Genomic DNA, 19,778 nt, shown 5'->3' with positions numbered 1-19,778 from the left:
TGATCCTCCTGCCTTGGCCTCCCAGAGTGCTAGGATTACAGGCGTGAGCCACCACCACGCCTGGCCTTAAAATCTTAAGGTATAATAGAATTATAATTGTGAAGTATATCTTTGGATAACATTTAAAAACAAACTGATACTTTTCAGCTAATTGTCAACCTAACTTTTTAAAAAGAAAGGTAATTTGAGTTCTTCTTTCCCAACGTGTATACTTTTTATTTCCTTTTCTTGTCCTATTGCATTAGCTGGGACATCCAGTATAATACTAAAAAGGAGTAGTGAGAAGAGACACCCTTTCCTTGTTCCTAATTTTAGTGGGAAAGTGTTTAGTTTTTCACCTTTAAGTATGATGTTTGTGGTAAGATTTTTGTAGATGTTCTTTATCAAATTGAGGATTTTGTAGATGTTCTTTATTAAATTGAGGGAGGTCCGCTCTATTCCTAGTTTTTTGAGAGGTTTTTTTGCCAAGAATGGGTGTTGGGTTTTGTCAAATGCTTTTTTGTGCACCTATTTATATAATCATGTGATTGTTCTTTAGCCTGTTAATGTGATGAATTACATTAAATGATTTTTGAATGTTGAACTAGCTTTGAATACCTGAGATAAACCCCACTTCTTCGTGGCATATATTCTTTTCATAGGATGTTGGATTCAATTTGGTAATTTTTTTGGAGGATTTTTGCATCTATGTTCATGAGAGATATTGGTGTGTAATTTTTTGTCTTTGTAATGTCTTTGCTTTGGGTATTTGGGTAATGCTGGCCTCTTAGAATGAATTAGGAATTGTTCTACTGCTGCTATGTTATGGAAGAGATGTACAGGATTTCTCTCTTAAATGTTTGGTAGAATTCACCAGTGAATCTATCTGGCCTTAGTGCTTTCTGTTTTGAAAGGTTATTAATTGATGATTCATTTCTTTAATAGACATAGGCCTGTTCAGATTGTTTCTCCTTTTCTGTGAGTTTTGGCACGTTGTTTCTTTCAAGGTATTGGTCTATTTCATCTAGGTTATCAAATTTGTGGGCATGGAATTGCTTATTGTATTCCTTTATTATCCATTTAATGTCCATGGGATCTGTAGCGATGTCCCCTCTTTCATTTCTGATATTCTTAATTTATGTTGTCTTTTTTATTCTTAGGTAGCCTGGCTGGAGGCTAATTGATTTTGTTGATCTGTTGAAAGAACCAGTTTCTGTTTTTGTTGATTTTTCTCAATTGATTTCCTATTTTTAGTTTCATTGTTTTCTGCTCTTTTTAAAAAATTTCTTCTCTTTTCTTTGGATTTAATTTGTTCTTTTTATGGTTTCCTAATGTGGAAGCTTAAATTATTGATTTTAGATCTTCTTTTTTTAATATGTGGGTTTAATGCTACAAATTTCCCTCTTATCACTGCTTTTACTGTATCCTGCAAATTTTCTTAGGTTGTATTTTCATTTAGTTCAAAATATATTTTCTGTTCTCTTCATTTTTTGTTTGATCCATGTGTTATTTAGAAGTGTGTTATTTCATCTCCAAGTATTTTGGGATTTTGCATCTATTTTTCTGTTATTGACTTCTAGTTTAATTCCACTGTGGTCTAAGAGCATACATGGTATGATTTCTATTCTTTTAAATTTGTTAAGGGCTGTTTTTTGGCCCAGAATGTAGTCTATCTTAGTGAATGTTCCATGTGAACTTGAGAATAATGTGTATTCTGGTGTAATTGGATGAATTCCATTATGTCCAGTTGATTGTTGCTGTGCTGTTGAGTTCAGTACCGTCTTTACTGATTTTCTGCCTGCTGTGTTTGTGTCTTTCTAACAGAGTGTTGTTGAAGCCTTCACACATAATAGTGGATTTATCTGTTTTCTCCTTGTAGTTCTATCAGTTTTTGCCTCACATATTTTGACACTCTCTTGGTCATATACACATTAAAGATTGTTTATATCTTCTTAGAGAATTGACCCCTTTATCATTATGTAATGCCTCTCTTTGTCCCTTATAATTTTCTTTTCTCTGAAGACTGCTTTAACTATAGCTACCCCAGCTTTCTTTTGATAGTGTTATCATGGTATATCTTTCTCTATCCCTTTTAGCCTACATGTATGTTTATATTTAAAGTGGGTTTCTTGGAGACGTTTAGTTAGGTCTTGTTTTTCCGATCCACTCTGACAATCGGTGTGTTTTAATTCATATATTTAGACCAGTGGCATCTAATGTGATTATTGATATAATGGGATTAATATCTACCATATTTATTGCTTTCTTCTGTTAATTTCCCTTATTCTTTGTTCTTATTTTTGTCTTCCACATTTTTATGCCTTTTGTGGTTTTACATTAATATAAAATGCCTTGTGTGTATTTTCTAGGATTTTGTTTTCTCTCTTAGCATATCAATTATGCTTTTTTTCCCCACCTTTTTAGCGGGTGCCCTGGTGCTTGCAATATACATTTACAACTATTAGAAGTTCACTTTCAAATAATGCTATATCACTTTTGGGATAATGCAAGTACCTTATAATAACAAAATATTTTTAATTCTGCCCTCCTGTGCCTTGTATCATTGATATCTTTCATTTTGCTTATACATATAAGTTATAACCATTAAATACATTGTTGGTGTTATTATTCTGAACAAACTGTTAACCATTTGGTTAATTAAGAATAGGAAAAAAAGGTTTTATTTTACTGTCACTTATTCCTTTTCCGATGGAGAAGAAAGTCTTCTTTCTGTCCTTCTTTTTCTGAGCTATATCATTTTCCATCTTCCTGACGAACTCCTTTTAACATTTCTTGCAAGTCCGATCTACTGACAACAAATACCCTCAATTTTTGTTTTTCTGAGAAAGACTTTAATTCTCCCTCAGTTTTGAAGGATAATTTTTTAGGGCACAGAATTCTATGTGTTTTTTTCTCTCAACACTTTAAATATTTTACTTTTTCTCCTTTCGTGTTTTCTAAGGAGAAATCAGGTGTAATTGTTATCTTTGTTCCTTACGAGTAAGTTTTGTTTTTTCCCCATGGTTTCTTTGAAGATTTTCTTCTGTATCTTTGTTTTTTGCAGTGTGAATATGATATACCTAGGTATAGGGTTTTTTTTTTTTTTTTTTGCATTTAAATTGCTTGGTGTTCTCTCAGCTTCCTGGATTTGTGCTTTGGTGTCTGACATTTATTTTGAGGAAAATTCTTCATCATTATTGCTTCAAATATTGCTTCTGTTCCTTTCTTTCTGGTATTTCTATTACATGTATGTTACACCCTTTATGATTATTGCACAGTTCTTCAATTATTTGTTCTACTTTTTTTGATCTTATTTCTCTTTGATTTTTGGTTTTGGGAGTTTTTATTGACATATCCTCAAGTTCAGAGATTCTTTCCTCAGCCATGTCCAGTCTACTAATGAGGCCATCAAAGGCATTCTTTATTTCTATAGTAATCTTTTTGATCTTTAGCATTTCTTTTTGATTATTTCTTAGAATTTCTATCTCTGCTTACATTACCCATGTAATGTAAGCATAATGTCTACTTTTGCATATTGTCTACTTTTTTTCCTTTAGAGCCCTGAGTTTGTTAATCAGTTATTTTAAATTTCTAGTCTGATAATTCCAACACCTATGAGATATCTGAGTCTGGTACTGTTGCTTGCTGTGTCACTTCAAACTGTTTTTTCCTTTTTCAAATACCTTGTAAAAAACCTTTTTTTTTGAAAGCCAGACATGATGTACTGAGTAAAAGGAACTTTAGTAAATAGGCCTTTTGTGATACGGTAAGATGTGTGGGGAAAAGTTTCTTGTTAGTTTTCAGTCTTTTAATGAGCCTGTGCTCCTGGACTATGAACTTAGCAACTGCTTCTCAGTCCTCACCATCCCCTGTTCAGGTGGGATATGATGGCTAGAGGAGGGTGAGTTGGGTATTTCCCTTACTCCAAGTGGAAGGCCAGAGAGGCTGGAATTGGGTATTTTCTTTCCCCCAGGTCAGTTAGGCTCTACTAAATTACTTTATCTTGAGTTGAGGCCTTGTTATGGACAGAATGCTGTCATATATTTCAAAATTGTTACTTTTCATGTGTTTCAAAATGGTTACATGTGCTTTCCTTACTAGAAGTATGATATTCACTGTGAGAACCTGATAGTGCTCTCAGAGGTAAAAACCATAAAAGTAGTTGGATTCTCCATAGGATTGAGCCCCCCCTAGAGTTTTGCACTGTCAGATTTATCCACCTTGAGCTTCCAGCTATTCATTAATTACAATTTACCTTTTCCTGTCCCAGTACTGATTCCCACAGAAGTTTTGCTTTGTGATTTTTGAAGGATCTAAGAATTGTTGATATTTCAGATTGTTTAACTTATTGCTTATTTTTACAATGGAGTGGTAACTTTCAGGCTTTGTGCATGTTGGACTGTAGACCAGAAGTCCCATATAAATTTTTGGTACAGCTAATTGGGATTATGTTGCATCCATATATCAGTTTAGGGCAATATCAAAATTTATTTAAACCTTCAATTTTAGTTTTCAGCATATACATGCTGAATATGTTTTGTTAGTTTTATATTAGGTATTCCATATTATTTGTTACTGTTGTAAATGTGACTTACCAAAATTTCAATTTATAATGGTTTGTTGCTAGCATGTATTATTATGCATTGTTTTTTTTTTTTTTTTTTTTTTTTGGAGACAGCCTATGGTAGAGTGCAGTGGCATGATTACAGCTCACTACAACCGCAAACTTCCGAGCTCAAATGATCCTCCTGCATCAGCCTCCTGAGTAGCTTCAAATGATTTTTTATGCATCCATTGAGATGATTGTTTTTTCTTTAGACTGTTGTTATAGTGAATTTCATTGATCAATTTTTAAAAGTTTAACTTCCCTTGCTTTGTGGTGATGAATTCCACTTGCCTGTGCTGGATTAGAGTTGGTGATATTTTCATGAGGGGTTTTCCATCTATGTTCCTGGTGGATATTAGTTTATAGTTTTTTATTGTTGTTGTTGTTTTTGTAATTTCTTTGCTCTGCCTGTCAGAAACAGTTTTGCTTCCTCCTTTCCAATTTGTATGTCTTTTTTTTTTTTTTTTTTATCTTTTTCTTACTGTGCTGGCTAGAACTTCCAGTACTGTGAATAATAATGGTAAGAGCAGACATCTCCCACCCCCCCATAATCTTATTGGGAAAGCATTCAATCTTTCACCATTAAGTATGATGTTAACTGTAGGTTTTATGCAGATGCTTTTCATCAAGATGAAGTTTCCTTCAATTTTCTAGTTTGCTGAGACTTGTTATCATGAATGGGGATTGGGTTGTTTTTTAAAAATTTTATTTATTTATTTATTTGTTTTAGAGAAAGGGTCTTGCTCTGTTGCCCAGGCTGGAGTACAGTGGTGTCATCATAGCTCACTGAACCCTCAGACTCCTGGCCTCAAGCGATCGATCCTCTTGCTTCAGCCTGCCAAGTAGCTGGGGCTACGGGCACATGCCACCACACCCAGCTAATTTTTGTATTTTTTTATAGAGACAGGGTCTGACTCCTGCTCAGGCTGGCCTTGAACTCCTGAGCTCAAGCTATCCTCCTGCCTTGGCCTCCCAGAATGCTAGGATTACAGGCCTGAGTCACCTTGCCCAGCCAGGAAGTGTTTATTCCTCTTCTTGTTGTGGAAGAGCTGGTTTTCTAGTGAAACTATTCAAGTCTGGTGATTTTATTTCTTGGGTGGATGGTTTTAAATTGTGAATTTAATTTCTGAAAGAGATACAGTTCTATTTTTTATTGAGTTGTGAGTTATTGAAAGTTATGTTTTCCAAGGAATTGCTTCTTTTCATATAAGTTAAATTTATTGTTGTGTGTAGTATAGTATTTCTTTGCTACACTTTTAATGTGTGTGGAGTATGTAGTGATGTGTACACTCTCATTGCTGATATTCATAAATTGATTTTCTTCTCTTTTTATAGTGGTAATTTTTTGCTAATAGATTATTGTAAGGTTTTTTGGATTGGCCGGCGCCAGAGAAAGAAAGACGAGCAGAGTTGAAAGGGGTAAGCAACGAGGCTTTATTGGGGCGCTCCCGGGTGAGGTTCACGGGCCCCAAGAGAGAGACCCAGGAAGTCGCATCCCCCAGAAGTTTTGAGGGGGGTTATGTATGTTTTTAGGGCTGGGGGTAGGGGTTTCTTTGGCAGGAAGATTTATGGTGGGGAGAGCAAGGAATTTTCCATTGCAGTTTTAGTGCAGGTATTGAGAAATAGGAGGGCTGGTGGTATGTGTGACTCCAGGAACTGAGACTCTTATCGGGGTGACCATCCAGGTGTGGCTATTCTTTAACTTACCTGGGCCTTGCAGGCATTGTTCTCGGCAGGTCTCGTGGGCTTCTTCTTTTTCCATTAAGGAGGGGAGGGGTGCCTACCACCAGCCTTACAATTATCAATTTTGTTGACTTTTTTAAACAAACTTGCTTTTAGTTTCATTGATATATAATTTGCAGTTTTAGTCATTTCTGCTCCAATCTTTATTTTACTCTTCTGTTACTTTGAATGTAATTTGTTTTTTAAATAGCTTCCTACAGTGGAAGCTTAGATTGATGATAGGAGACCTTTTTAAAGACAAATATTTAATGCTTAAAATGCCTTTAGAACTGCTTGCTCTTTACCCCTTAAATTTTGGTCACCAACACAAGGGCAGTTTCAGTGATTTGTTAGGAGGACCCACAAGACCTGGCATTTAATTGTACTCATGGCTATGAGTTATAACCATGAAAAGGATACAAAGCAAAATCAGCAGAGGGAAAAGGTACATGAGGCAAAAGTCTGTTGAAGCCAAGTGCAAGTTTCCAAGTGTTCTCTTCCAAGTAGGGTCACTCAGAACAGACCTCAGTCCTCCAGGAATGCATTGTGAGAGCACATATGAAGTGTTGTCTGCTAGGGAAGCTCCTTAAAGGCTCAGTGACTGTAGCTTTTGTTGGGAGCTGGTCATGTAAGCACCCTCTGCCTAATGCAGTAAAATTCCAGACTTGTGGAAGGAAAGCAGGTGTTCAGCATAAACCACATTGTTTAGACAGGTTAGCCACGGTAAGCCGTCAGGCAGTGGTGGGAACCCTCTTGAAATCCAAGTTCCCAGATGCCAGCCAAGAGCCATCCTTGTAAGCAGGACTTTCAAAGTATGAGCCTCAGGCCTCTATGTAAAGTCTACTCTACACAGCCCTCTCTGGCATTTTCTGTTAGCCTGCTTTTTTGTTTCTTTTATGAATCTCACTTTGTTTCTTTGCCTCATACTTTTTGCTGCTATAATTTTAGATTTGAATTAGGTAGTGATTCTGGATACTGCTACCCTCTGCCCCATCCTCTGTGGGGCTTATTGGTGTTAGGTCTTTATTTGTTTAGTGATTTGCTGGGGCTTTCAGTGATGTATTTTTTACCTACACTGTGCATCCATCCTGTGATGTCCCTCTTTAGAGGGAACAGCTTTGGGCATAAGCATACTCACTATGGAATGACGGGTTTTAGCAGGGCTACGTTTCAGTGTTTTTTCCTAATTTCTCTGTTAAACTGTCTGCCTCTGTTGCTGTCACACCTAACCAGTAGTTTGCACCAATTTCAGACTGATTGCTCTATTGTTTTTGACCATGCCCCAGGGCATAAATTGCTCCACTGTGATCCCAATAAGTTTGGCCCTTTTGCAGAGGTCGTTGCATTTGAGTCCAGTCTTAGAGGTTGGTTCAGACCCCAGGTGGGCTCCTGTCTCTTTGGTTCTCTCTGGTAAACGTCTAGCTGGTATTCCTTTAGCTTGTTGCTCTCAAGAAGTTACCAGTCTCCTGTTAATTGCTTACCACGAAAATCTCTATTGTTATTGGAAGCATCTTTCAGCTTTTATTTTACCCTATTGTGTTCCAAATTAAGTCACTTCTCTTTGGAGTGCTGTCACAGCCTGCCCTCTGCCCCCTGAGCAAAACCTCTGCACTGCTGCTCTTAAACTGAGGGCAGGGCAAGTGGCTCACTTTTCTTACAGTGATACCTCTACTTCACGAGCAGGGTGTCTGGCAGGGGTGGTAACCTCTGGTTTTCCTAAATGACTGTGTCACCCTCAGGTTAAGTCTTCTATTTTTGCTGTGTCTCAGAGAAGGTCTCTTTCCACATGATTGTCCCTCTTCTGTCCCTTTCTCAGTAGTATTCCTTTGTTACTTGCTATTGCTATATGATTTTTTTAGCCTGGTGGTGGTTGGCAGGGGGTGTGCCTTATCTATTGTTTTATTTATTTAGGTTTAGTCTTAGGTACCATGTCCTTGGGTATTATGATTGTGTCCTACGCAGTACTCTTGCCCCTCCCCACTGCTGTAATTTTGGACTCATGTGCATTTTTTTGCCCTTTCCTCAGGGCTATTTTTTTTTTCCTGTTCCATTCCCCTAGGGTCAGAGAGTTTTTACAGCTGTCCTAAGGGCCAGAGTGTTTGTTGCCCTTCCTCCCAATGAATAAGGGTTCTGTAGATGGGAATAGGATCTGAACCATTTCTTTGATCCTCCCCAAACTGCTTTTGTTCCCCTTCCCCAGGTATTTACCTTCCAGGTAATTTCTCTGGACTCTCACCTATCTTTTGTGTGATCTCTTGAATGGGTTAGTGGAGAAAGTCACTGAATAATGAATAGACCCCTCAATTTCTGTGTCCCCCCCATGGGCTTCACACTTGACACCAGTTAACACTTGTTCTTGCCAAATTGACCAACCACTTTAGTTGGTCTCTTACTGATGTCTGATAGCATCTACTTTCACAGTTAAGCCAGTGGTTGTGTCTCCTTACTCCCTTCAGGCACCTCAATTTAGGTTTTGGCCAGTTGGCCCCCACAAGACCTGGTGTGTCTATGGAATTCAAGAAAAGGTGTGAACTTGTTGTTTCCCATCCTCCCCCCTTTTCTGTAAGTGTGGAAGTAATGTTCTTTCTAGCTTTCAACCTACCAGAAACAGATGATGTTTTTAAATCTAGTCTAGCAATGTCTTTCATTTTATTACTATGTGAAGCCCATTCATATTAACTTTGATTCTTGGTATTGTTAGATTTATATCTCTAATTTGAAAAAATACTATTTAGTTTGAAATTGTTTTAAATTTACAGAAATAATTCCAGGATAGTTTAGAGAATTCCCAAATTTCCCTAATGTTATTATCCTACATTTATCACGATGCATGCATCACAACTAAGAAATTAACATTGGCACAATATTATTAAGTAAACTATAGACTTTATTTGGATTTTGCCAGTTTTTTTCCTTTTCATTTTTTTCAGGATGCAATCTAAAATATCATGTTGTACTTAGTCCTCATGGTTTCTTAGTCTGTCTCTATTTTTCATGACCTTGAAAGATTTAAAGTGTACTGGTAGGTATTTTGTAGAATGTTCCTCAATTTGGATTTGTCTGATATGGTCTCATAATTAGATTGGTATTATGGATTTTTGGGATGAACATCACACAGATCAAGTGCCCTTCTCAAAGCATAATATCAGAATATATATATATGTATATATATGATTTTTATTGAAAAATACATTTAGAGATTGAAATCCACTTGCTCAAGGCTTCTTGGGCGTGGCTCCAGGTAAAAAAATAAAAATAAAAAAAAAGAAACAAAGGTCTGAGCACTGAGTGCCATTTTAGCTACTGTGGTGTCACTGCTTCTGGACCCTCTAAGCAGAGAGCTAGAAAATGTATGTGTACAGAGTAATGCTTGTATCTTTATTTATATATACACATTATAGACAAAAGTATCTATGTATCTATTAAAATAAACATCAGTGAACAGTGTATCTTTGATTCTAATCTGAGATTAGGTCTCATAGTTGTTATCCCCCTTATTTTAAACCTCTTTCTCGGACAGTAAGGAAACTGTCTTACCATCTATAACTTATTTACTTGTTTTACTCTATTATACATGTAAAGTGGTTTTATAACTGCCCATGTTCCTGTAAAAACAAATTTATTAGTATTCTGCCTTCAGTGCAGTTTCTAAAAATGCAGGTGTTTTCTTCTGTTTTTTCTTGTAGTTGTCATATATATGTATGCTTTCCCTTTTACTTTTGTCTATGACCATTTTAATTAATATTTGAATAATGAATGAGGTATGTGTTGATACTTTTTTGACATGTGGTCCTCTAGTTGTTTTAGCACCTTTTATTATGAAGACTGTCCTTTCTAGGTTTCGTGATTTTTGCATCTGTGTTTAAAATAAAGTTAGCTAGATTTGCTCCGGTCTTTTTCTGGAATCCTTGTTCTGTTCCATTGACATTTGTGTTTATCCTTTCACCAAAACCATGCACAGTATTGGTTACTACATCTTTATCATCAGTCTCTAAATCATGTAGTGTGAGCTTTCAAACTTTTTTATTTTTCAGAATTGTTTTGGCTATTCTAGTTTCTTTGCTTCTTAATATAAAGTTTAGAATGAGCTTGGCAATAGCTACAAAAAGAGGTTGCTGAGATTTTGGTTGGGATGACCTTGAATGTATAGATGAAATTGGGGAGAATTGATACTGTACTGAGTCTTCTGTTTCATACACATAGTATTTCTCTCTGTTCAAGTAGATCTTTTTTGATTTCTTTCATCAATGTTTTGCAGTTTTCAGCATACAGAGCCTACATATATTTTGCTCGATTTATACATAAGAACTTTGTTTTGGGGATGCTTTTATAAATTCTATTGTTTTTATTTTTTTACTTCAAATTCCAATTATGCATAGCTACATATTAGGAGCACAACTGATTTTTGTTTACTGGCCTTATGTTCTACAACTTTGTTAAACTCATTTTTTGTTCTAAAAAGTTTTCTTTTGTAGATTGATATTTTCCAGATACACAATTCTGTTTTCTGCAAATAAGAGCCTTTGTAATTTCTTCCTTTCTAATATCTGTGCCTTATAATTGTTTTTCTTGCTTTACTGAATGAGTATGCCTTCCAGTATGATATTGAATAGGGTAGAGGGGGAGGGCATGCTTTCCTTCTTTCCAGTGTTTATGTCAGCTGTAGGTCTTTCATAGATGCCCTTCATTAGGTTAAGCACTTTTCACTCTATTTTTAGTTGTCTGAGGGCTTTTATTGTGAACATACATTGAATTTTGTCAAATACCTTTTCCCACATCTGTTGACTTGATTGTGGAGTCTTTTTTTTTTAAATTGTTGGTACTGAATTTCACTGATAGATTTCTGAATGTTGAACTAACTTTGCACTCCTTGGATGAAACTCACTTGATTGTGGTGTATTACAGTGTTTAAAATAATTTTATTTTTTATTGCTAGATTTGATAATATTTTGTTGACAATTTTTGTATCTTCGTTAGAGGTATTGACTTATAATTTGCTACCTTAAAATTTTAAAAACTTGGGCCGGGCGCGGTGGCTCACGCCTGTAATCCTAGCACTCTGGGAGGCCGAGGCAGGTGGATCACTCAAGATCAGGAGTTCGAGACCAGCCTGAGCAACAGCGAGACCCCGTCTCTACTAAAAATAGAAAGAAATTATCTGGCCAACTAAAATATATATAGAAAAAAAAAATTAGCCAGGCATGGTGGCGCATGCCTGTAGTCCCAGCTACTCGGGAGGCTGAGGCAGTAGGATCTCTTAAGCCCAGGAGTTTGAGGTTGCTGTGAGCCAGGCTGATGCTAAGGCACTCACTCTAGCCAGGGCAACAAAGCGACACTCTGTCTCAAAAAAAAAAAAAAAAAAAAAAAAAATTTTAAAAACTTGTGTCTGTTATGTATTTATTGTTAGGTTTGTTCCAGGTGAGAACCCAAAAAAGTATGTATAGGACAGGATGTGGTTAATGCAAAACTTAGGCTTGTAAAACAATAGCCTCAGGACTTTACAGATCTAAAGGACAGCTGCAGCTAGCATTCCTTTCCCCCTCCCTCCCTATCCCTCCCTAGCTCTCCTGATAAGAAGGCCAGAGCAGAAGGATGGATGTGATTGGGACAAAAGGGTCATAGGAGTTGGTTGTTTGAAGAATTTATTACAAAGAGCTTGTTCTGCCCACTGTCCTCTGCCATGCACAAACTGCACATAGCAGGAAGCAATTCTTCACCTGCCTGACCGCGACAAGGATACAGATCAGGAGTTTGGCCCAGGCCGGGCGTGGTGGCTCACATCTGTAATCCTAGCACTTTGGGAGGCCCAGGCGGGTGGATCGTTTGAGCTCAGGAGTTCGAGACCGACCTGAGCAAGAGTGAGACCCCTTCTCTACTAAAAAAATAGAAAGAAATTATCTGGCCAACTAAAATATATATATTAAAAATTAGCCGGGCATGGTGGCACATGCCTGTAGTCCCAGCTACTGGGGAGGCTGAGGCAGGAGGATCTCTTAAGCCCAGGAGTGTGAGGTTGCTGTGAGCGAGGCTGACGCCATGGCACTCACTCTAGCCCGGGCAACAAAGCGAGACTCTGTCTCAAAAAAAGAAAAAAAAAAAAAGGAGTTTGGCCCAGAAACAAAGAACTGAACAGGGCAGGTGGGAGTGGGTCAGCTATTCCCGTTTATAAAAACCCTCACAAAACCCCCTTCTGTGCTGACTCTCTTTTCAGACTCAGCCCACTCACACCCGAGTGATTAAACCAACCTTGTTGCTCCCACATAGCCTGTGTGTGAAATCTGTCCTTTGGGTCATTCACCCTTTAATTTGGTGCCGGGTCCTTCTTAAGGACGGCAAGCTGGCTCTCCCTAAGACACAAGCCCTAAAACTCATTGACCGGGTCCACTCCTCACTTCATATTGACAGCAAAGGCCTCTCCCACTTCCTACAGCCTCTATTTTCACACCCTTACCTATATTCTCTCATCAAAACTGTTTGCTCGTACGGTGATATTTGTGCCTCTGTTGACCCTCAAGGGGGCCTCAAACCCCCTGTGTCCACCCACCAGATGTGTGGTCACCTCCCTGGACAAGACTGGCAGGTCAATTTCACTCATATGCCACCTCACAGGCGTTTCAAATATCTGTTAATACTGGTAGATACCTTTACAGGATGGGTTGAAGCCTTCCCCACCACCAGTGAAACTGCTGCTGTTGCTGCCTCCACTCTCATTACTGAAATTATTCCACACTTCGGCCTTCCTTCCTCCATACAGTCTGACAATGGCCCTGCTTTCATTTCTAAAGTTGTTCATCATGTCTGTGGGGCTCTTGATATTGAGTGGAAACTTCATGTTCCCTACAGGCCGAAGCCCTCAGGAAAGGTTGAAAGGGCTAACAGATTAATCAAAGACCACCTCACCAAAGTCATTATTGAGACCCGCCAATCATGGCTTGACCTTTTACCCTTAGCTCTCACCTGGATCAGGCAGCCCCTCGGTATCCTACCTACCTTAGCCGTTTTGAACTCATTTACGGCCGGCCTTTTCTCATTAACCATCATCTTCCAGCCCAGCTCCCACCTTTGGCCTCGTATCTCCCATATCTCTGTCTCCTCAGGCAACTTCTCCGTGCCCACGAACACAGATATTTGCCTCAGCCTCCGGAGACTGACTCTGATATCTCTCACACAGGTATACAGTGTGGCAACTCGGTACTTCTTAAAACTCTTCATCCTAAGCCGCTTGAGCCCCGGTGGACGGGGCCTCATACAGTCGTTTTGACAATACCTACGGCTGTAAAACTCCTAAACGACCCTACTGGTTGTTGGCATCACATCTCTGTTAAAGTGTGAGTTTCGTGCTGAAAAATCATTAATTTGCCATTCTGCTTCTGTAAACCTGCTTGCTCCTGCTTACTCAAGATAGTACCCGCAACACAGAAATTCGTAAGTGACTACAACACCCATGTTCTATGTAAAACAGCTACAGCACCCATGTTCTGCGTGAAGCAATTACAATACCCATGTTTTGCATGAACAAGATAATGGCCTGGAGCCCAAACTGCCCAGATCCTGTTACACTAAAAATAAGAAAATGATGTTGTACACATGCTTGCTCAATTTTAATAATTTTACACCCACAAATTTACAATATAAAAACTTTCCGTTTCAAAGGCTCACTGCTGCACTCTGTGCCGCCTTTGGGCCGTGCAGAGAGTAGTCGCTGGCCAGCTAATAAAGACTCCTGATTTGGCTCCATTCGGTCTTTAGGTGGTCATTTCTCGTGTCTCAGACCATAACATTTGGAGGCCCCAGCGAGATCCTGTGCTAAGATAGGGCACCTGGCGACCACCCGACCACCGGTGCCTGGAGACTGGGTGCGGAGTTGAGTGTCTTGCCCAGGGGAAGGCCTCTGAGAGACGTTCCTCAGCCCTGGGCAGAGGCTTGACAATGCACCAGCCCCCGACACCTTCAAACCCGCAAATTCTTCTGGATGAGTCTTCTGGTTCTGTTCACCAGTGAGTTCTGGTCTGTTTCTGGCTCCGGAGTTGTCTGGTGCCTCAGGAGATTGGCTGGACGCAGCTTCACTCCTCAGGCGGGTTCTAGGAGGTCAGACGTCACCTGGAACTTATTGGGTGTTGTTGGAATCTGATTCTGTTTCCCCTTTTCCTCAGGCGAGTCCTGGGACGTGAGACGTCACCAAAGACTTGTGATTGCTGGTCGGATTCCTGAGTACTTTCTTTCGGATTACTCTTCTTCTGCTTTCATTTCTCTCGGCTTCGATTCCATTTTGGTTTCACCTGTCTTCTGGGTCTTAGGTAATAGTTTTGAACTTTAAAGAAAGGTAGGCGCCTATCATTGGGATTGTCAGTTTCCTATCTGTCTGGGGTGGTAGAACCGGGCCTCCCTCTACCTCTCCCTCTCTGCCTCCCCCCCACCTCTCTGTCCCTGCCTTTCTCTATGTGTGTGGTCTTCAGATCTTTTTAGGCAGCTGAAACTTTTGGTTTTCTGGTTTTCTTTTTCGAGGGCCACTTGGTGGAAACTCTGGTTCTGGTTTTCTGGTTTCCTGGTATTCTGGCTTCTGGGTGGTTACTACAGAGCCAGTCTAATATATCACCATCGGTACTTTTGGGTTGTTGGTCCTGTTGGGGCTTTGGTGTCTCTCTTGGATTACATCTCAATCAGTTGTAAATATGAAATCGTTTGACTAAAATGTGAAATTGGGTCTCGGTCTAAGATAACAGTAAGGCCGACCTCAGGGCTGCCCAACTCGTCCTCCACCGCCGCCCACCAGGCGCACAGTGCAGTCAAGAATGATGTTGTCTGTCTTTGTCTTTATGGGGTTCTTTTGAGTGGTATTGGCCAACTGTGTTTCCATTTGTTCTGGTCTGTCTCCTTGTGCTGTCTCTCTTTGTCCTCATGCCTCACAAAAGGTAGTTCTTTTGTCGCCAGTGTGGACCAGTCCCAGTCTTGTGTCAAACGTGGTCTGCTGGAGGGGATGGAGGTATGACCACATGATGAGTGCCAGGCGCACTGTCTGGAGAATGAGAACGGACGCGCTTGGGACTCTGACTCAGGGGGATGGGCGGGACATGGACAATGTATATGACCCAAACTTATGTACCCCCATGATGAGCTGAAATAAAAAAAAAAAAAAAAAAAAAAAAAACGTGGTCTGCTTAGATGTTGAATTGTATCTAATTCAGAGGTTATTTAAAGGTTGATTCAAAATATAGATTTGAAAAATAATAATAAAAACAAAATAGGAAATAACCAGTGAAGTAAGGGAAAGAAATGTAAAAAGGCTATAAATATATAAACATATTTTTGGTAAAAAAGGTTAAACAACAGGAGAATACTGTATAAAAAAGAATCTTGTATAGTAAACTTTTGTTCCAAAATAAAAGTTAAGGCAAGACAAAAAGTTTTCAATATGTTGTAGCTGATCTGTGCAAGTTGGGATAAAGTTCATGAAAGGGGATTTAAGCCTCTGATATTTGACAAACTTTCCAAAATTGAAATTCCAGTCTTTTTGACCTCAAACTAGCTTTTTTAAAATATTAGGGCCACTAAAACTCTAAGAAAGATATATTAGGCTTGTTTGGTATGCTAAAACTATACAGAAAGCACTATCAAACAGGAAATGGTGTTAACTTTCTTGGGATTATATAAACATGTTATTAATATATGTTCTAAATTGTAAAATATTGATAATCTTCGTATATATTATCAGTATTAATTATAGTTATTATGTTACATTGTTATATGCCATAAAATTAACCAACTTTGTCAATTGTCTCTCTACCCATGGCTATTCTAAGAGTTTTGTCATCCATAGACAATTTCTGGCCCTGACGGGCAACCTTCGTTTGTCTTCCCCACCACGAGCCCGGACTGGGACCCAAATGAGAAACGAGATAAGGAGGCTCTCGGTCGGTACCGCCAGACTCTGCTAGAAGGCATAGGAGCAGCAGCTAAAAAGCCAATTAATCTGTCCAAGGTAAGCGAAACCGTACAGGGACCTAACGAGTCCCCAGCGGTATTCCTAGAATGCCTTTTTGAAGCTTACCGCCTGTATATTCCCATAGACCCAGAGGCACCAGAGAATAGACGTGCCATTAATATTGACTTTGCCACTCAGTCAGCCCCTGATATTAGGAAAAAGCTGCAGAGATTAGAAAGATTTAAGGAAAAATTACTGTCTGAGTTAATAGAAATTGCCCAGAAGTTTTATAACAACAGAGAGGATCCTGAGACTGCCCATTCTAAAAGGATGGCCAAAATTCTCATATCTGCTATGGTAAAACAAGAAAAATATAAAACTGAAAAAGGCAAGAGGCCCAAAAGACCAGAGGGGAATACTAGAAGGAGGAAGACCAGCCTAAGCCGTGACCAGTGTGCCTACTGCAAAGAACATGGTCACTGGAAAAACGAATGTCCTCACCGAAAGCAGGAGGTGGCTAAGCCCGTGAGTCCTCATGGAGGACACAGACTGAGGGGGCCGGGGCTCCATTCTGATAAGCCCCCAGGGGCCCAAGGTAACTCTGAATGTGGGGGGCAAAACTATAGAGTTTCTGATAGACACCGGAGCCACCAAGGGTCGAGCCACATGTAAAAGGGCTACTGAGGACTTGCTAACAGGATTAGCTCAGTTGGGCTACCGTGTTCCAGCTAAAAAAGCTCAGCTTTATACCCAGACAGCAGCCTACCTAGGGTAGGAACTAAAGAGGGGCAAACAAACCCTCTCCACCAGTAGGATTAAGCTGTGCTAAAGATCCCACAGCCCCGAACTAAGAGATAAGTTCGAGAGTTCCTGGGGACAGTGGGGTACTGCAGACTCTGGGTCCCCAAGTTTGCAGAGATAACAAAAACTCCCATATGCTAGCATAGGGGGAAAGAGGGACGCTCTGATCTGGACTGGAAACGAGGCTAAAGCCTTCAAGAGCCTCAAACAGGCACCTGTGAGTGCCCCTGCACTGGCCTTGCCCAGTTTGACCAAGGCTTTCCAGTTATATGTTGCTGAAAACTGAGAGATAGCTAAAGGGGTCCTAACGCAAAAACTAGGACCCTGGAGCAGACCGGTTGCACACCTGTCTAAAAGGCTGGACCCTGTAGCATCTGGCTGGCCAGGCTGCTTGCAGGCCATTGCTACAACAGCCGTGTTGGCAAAGGAAGCCTCCAAGCTCATTTTGGGGCAGGACTTACATATAATTCCCCCCCCCCCAATCGGTGGAGGATCTACTAAAAGGCCACCTGAAAGATGACTTTCCAACTCGCGTATAACCCAGTATGAAGTGCTGTTGCTAGATCCCCCCAGAATCCGGTTCCTAAAGACAGCCTCCCTCAACCCTGCCACCCTGCTTCCGGATGATGAGCCGTCGGAGCCACTCCATGACTGTCTCAAAATGCTCGAGTCTCTTACCTACCTGAGAGCTGACCTCACTGACTGCCCGTGGCCGGACCCCGACGAAGAATTATACACAGATGGGAACAGCTACGTCTCAGAAGGAGTCAGGTATGCAGGGGCGGCTGTCGTAACTGCAGGCCGGGTTATCTGGGCACAGATTGTCGGACATGGAATGTCAGCCCAAAAGGCTAAACTCATAGCCCTGACCCAGGCCCTAAGATGGGGGAGAGCCTTTGCAATGGCACATGTACGTGGGACACTTTACCAAGAGCGAGGACTGACTCCCCAGTGACGAGAAACAATACTTTCGGCGACATGACAGGAAGAAAAGTCACACAAAAACCAGTGGGGCCTCTCCAAATTCTCTCCATTCTGCCAGAACGGCTCCTGCCAAACCCTCCAAACTATACCAAAGAAAAAGTTAAATTAAGAAAAACCCTGAAGACTAAAACCAATTCAGGAGGTTGGAAAATCCTCCCAGACAATAGGGTCTTAAACCCTAAACACCCATGATGAGACCTAATCAGACAAATACATGAGAACACCCACCTTGGCACCACCAAGTTAACCAAACTTCTCCAGAGGGACCACTACATTCCTCAGCTACATCAGATGGCCCAGCAGGAACAACGAGATGTCTCGCCTGTGCACAAGTCAATTCAGGTAAAGGGACTAATCCTCCCCCACCACCACCAGGTTAAGGGGACAAACCCTGGGGGAACAGTGGAAAGTGGACTTTACAAAAGTAAAACTAAGCAAATACAGATATCGCTACTTGCTTGTATTCATTGACACCTTCTCTAGATGGGTGAAAACTTTTCCTATGAAGTCAGAGACAGCACAGGTAGTTGCAAAAACAGTTAGTGACTAAAATTGTTCCCCAATTTAGCCTCCCACTTGCACTGGGGTCTGACAATGGCCCGGTGTTCATTGCCTAAAGACTCAATTGTTAACTAAGACATTAAAGATTAATTAAAAATTACACTGTGCTTATAGACCTCAGAGTTCAGGACAGATAAAAAGGATAAATAGAACTTAAAAAACATTAAACAAATTAAAGGTAGAGACTGGCGCAGACTGGCTAAGCCTCCTTCCCTTTGCCCTACTGAAAACCAGATACACTCCGTATGTTAAAAGCATAACCCTATGTAAAATCATGTTCAGCCGACTAACCCCACTCCCGAGAAAGCTCTATTTCAGGTACAGCCTGGAGACCTCGTCTGGATAAAAAAACTTCAGCCTGCCAGCTTAGAGGCCAGGTGGACTGGACCCCTGCCAGTGGTCCTCACCACGCCAACAGCCGTGAATGTTGCCGAAAAGCACCAATGGATCCACCACACGCGGATCAAAATGTGACCCCAGATCAACTCCCCGAAAAATGGATCACCTGGCCCACCGAGGACCCACTAAAGATAAGACTTTCCAGAGACTCCTCTGGCTCCTCCTAGTTACCTGTTTTAATCCAGCAGATGACAATTCCCACCAGCCTATAAACTACACTTAGGTGATTACAAAGACAATAAATGACACTGTTATATATAGAAAAAAATTAGCCGGGCATGGTGGCGCATGCCTGTAGTCCCAGCTACTCGGGAGGCTGAGGCAGTAGGATCGCTTAAGCCCAGGAGTTTGAGGTTGCTGTGAGCGAGGCTGACGCCACGGCACTCACTCTAGCCCGGGCAACAGAGTGAGACTCTGTCTCAAAAAAAAATAAATAAATAAATAAATGACACTGTCATAATTAGGCAGGCCTGGAGAGCCTTAGCAAGAGCTGGGCTAGAGCCTGTCCAAGCTCCCTGCCCCTCTGCTGCCTCTAAAGACATGTCTCTCAGTGGCCTCCTCCCCCTCTTCTCAGGCTGGGAGAAAAGACTGTCCTTTAAACACAAAATTCCACTCCGTACTTAAAAGATAAATCCTTAGACATAAGCTAAGCACCTTATTTACTTAAAACATTTATGTGAAGGGCAGGGTGGTGCAGATAGCCAGAAAAAGGTTAAAATAGATTGTTTGGGAAATCATTTTTAACAATATATATTAATATATTTGACAGTGCTATAAACACCAAACAAAGGGGGGTAAGTTTAA

General features: G+C 40.4%; 1 protein-coding gene across 1 annotated transcript in view; it reads left to right on the top strand.

Annotated features, from left to right (window-relative positions):
* LOC123628223 overlaps positions 1–19,242 on the top strand; it is a 39,189-nt gene extending 19,947 nt beyond the window's left edge. The window contains exon 4 of the mRNA XM_045537854.1: positions 16,125–19,242. Coding sequence (XP_045393810.1) covers positions 16,125–16,901 — 777 coding nt within the window. The 3' untranslated portion in view covers positions 16,902–19,242. The remainder of the gene's footprint in view (positions 1–16,124) is intronic.
* The last annotated feature ends 536 nt before the right edge of the window (positions 19,243–19,778 follow it).

This window comes from Lemur catta, chromosome X (assembly GCF_020740605.2).
Source record: "Lemur catta isolate mLemCat1 chromosome X, mLemCat1.pri, whole genome shotgun sequence".
In the NCBI taxonomy this organism is placed as follows: domain Eukaryota; kingdom Metazoa; phylum Chordata; class Mammalia; order Primates; family Lemuridae; genus Lemur; species Lemur catta.
Note: the sequence above shows the minus strand (reverse complement) of the source record. Positions and strands in the feature narration are given on the sequence as shown.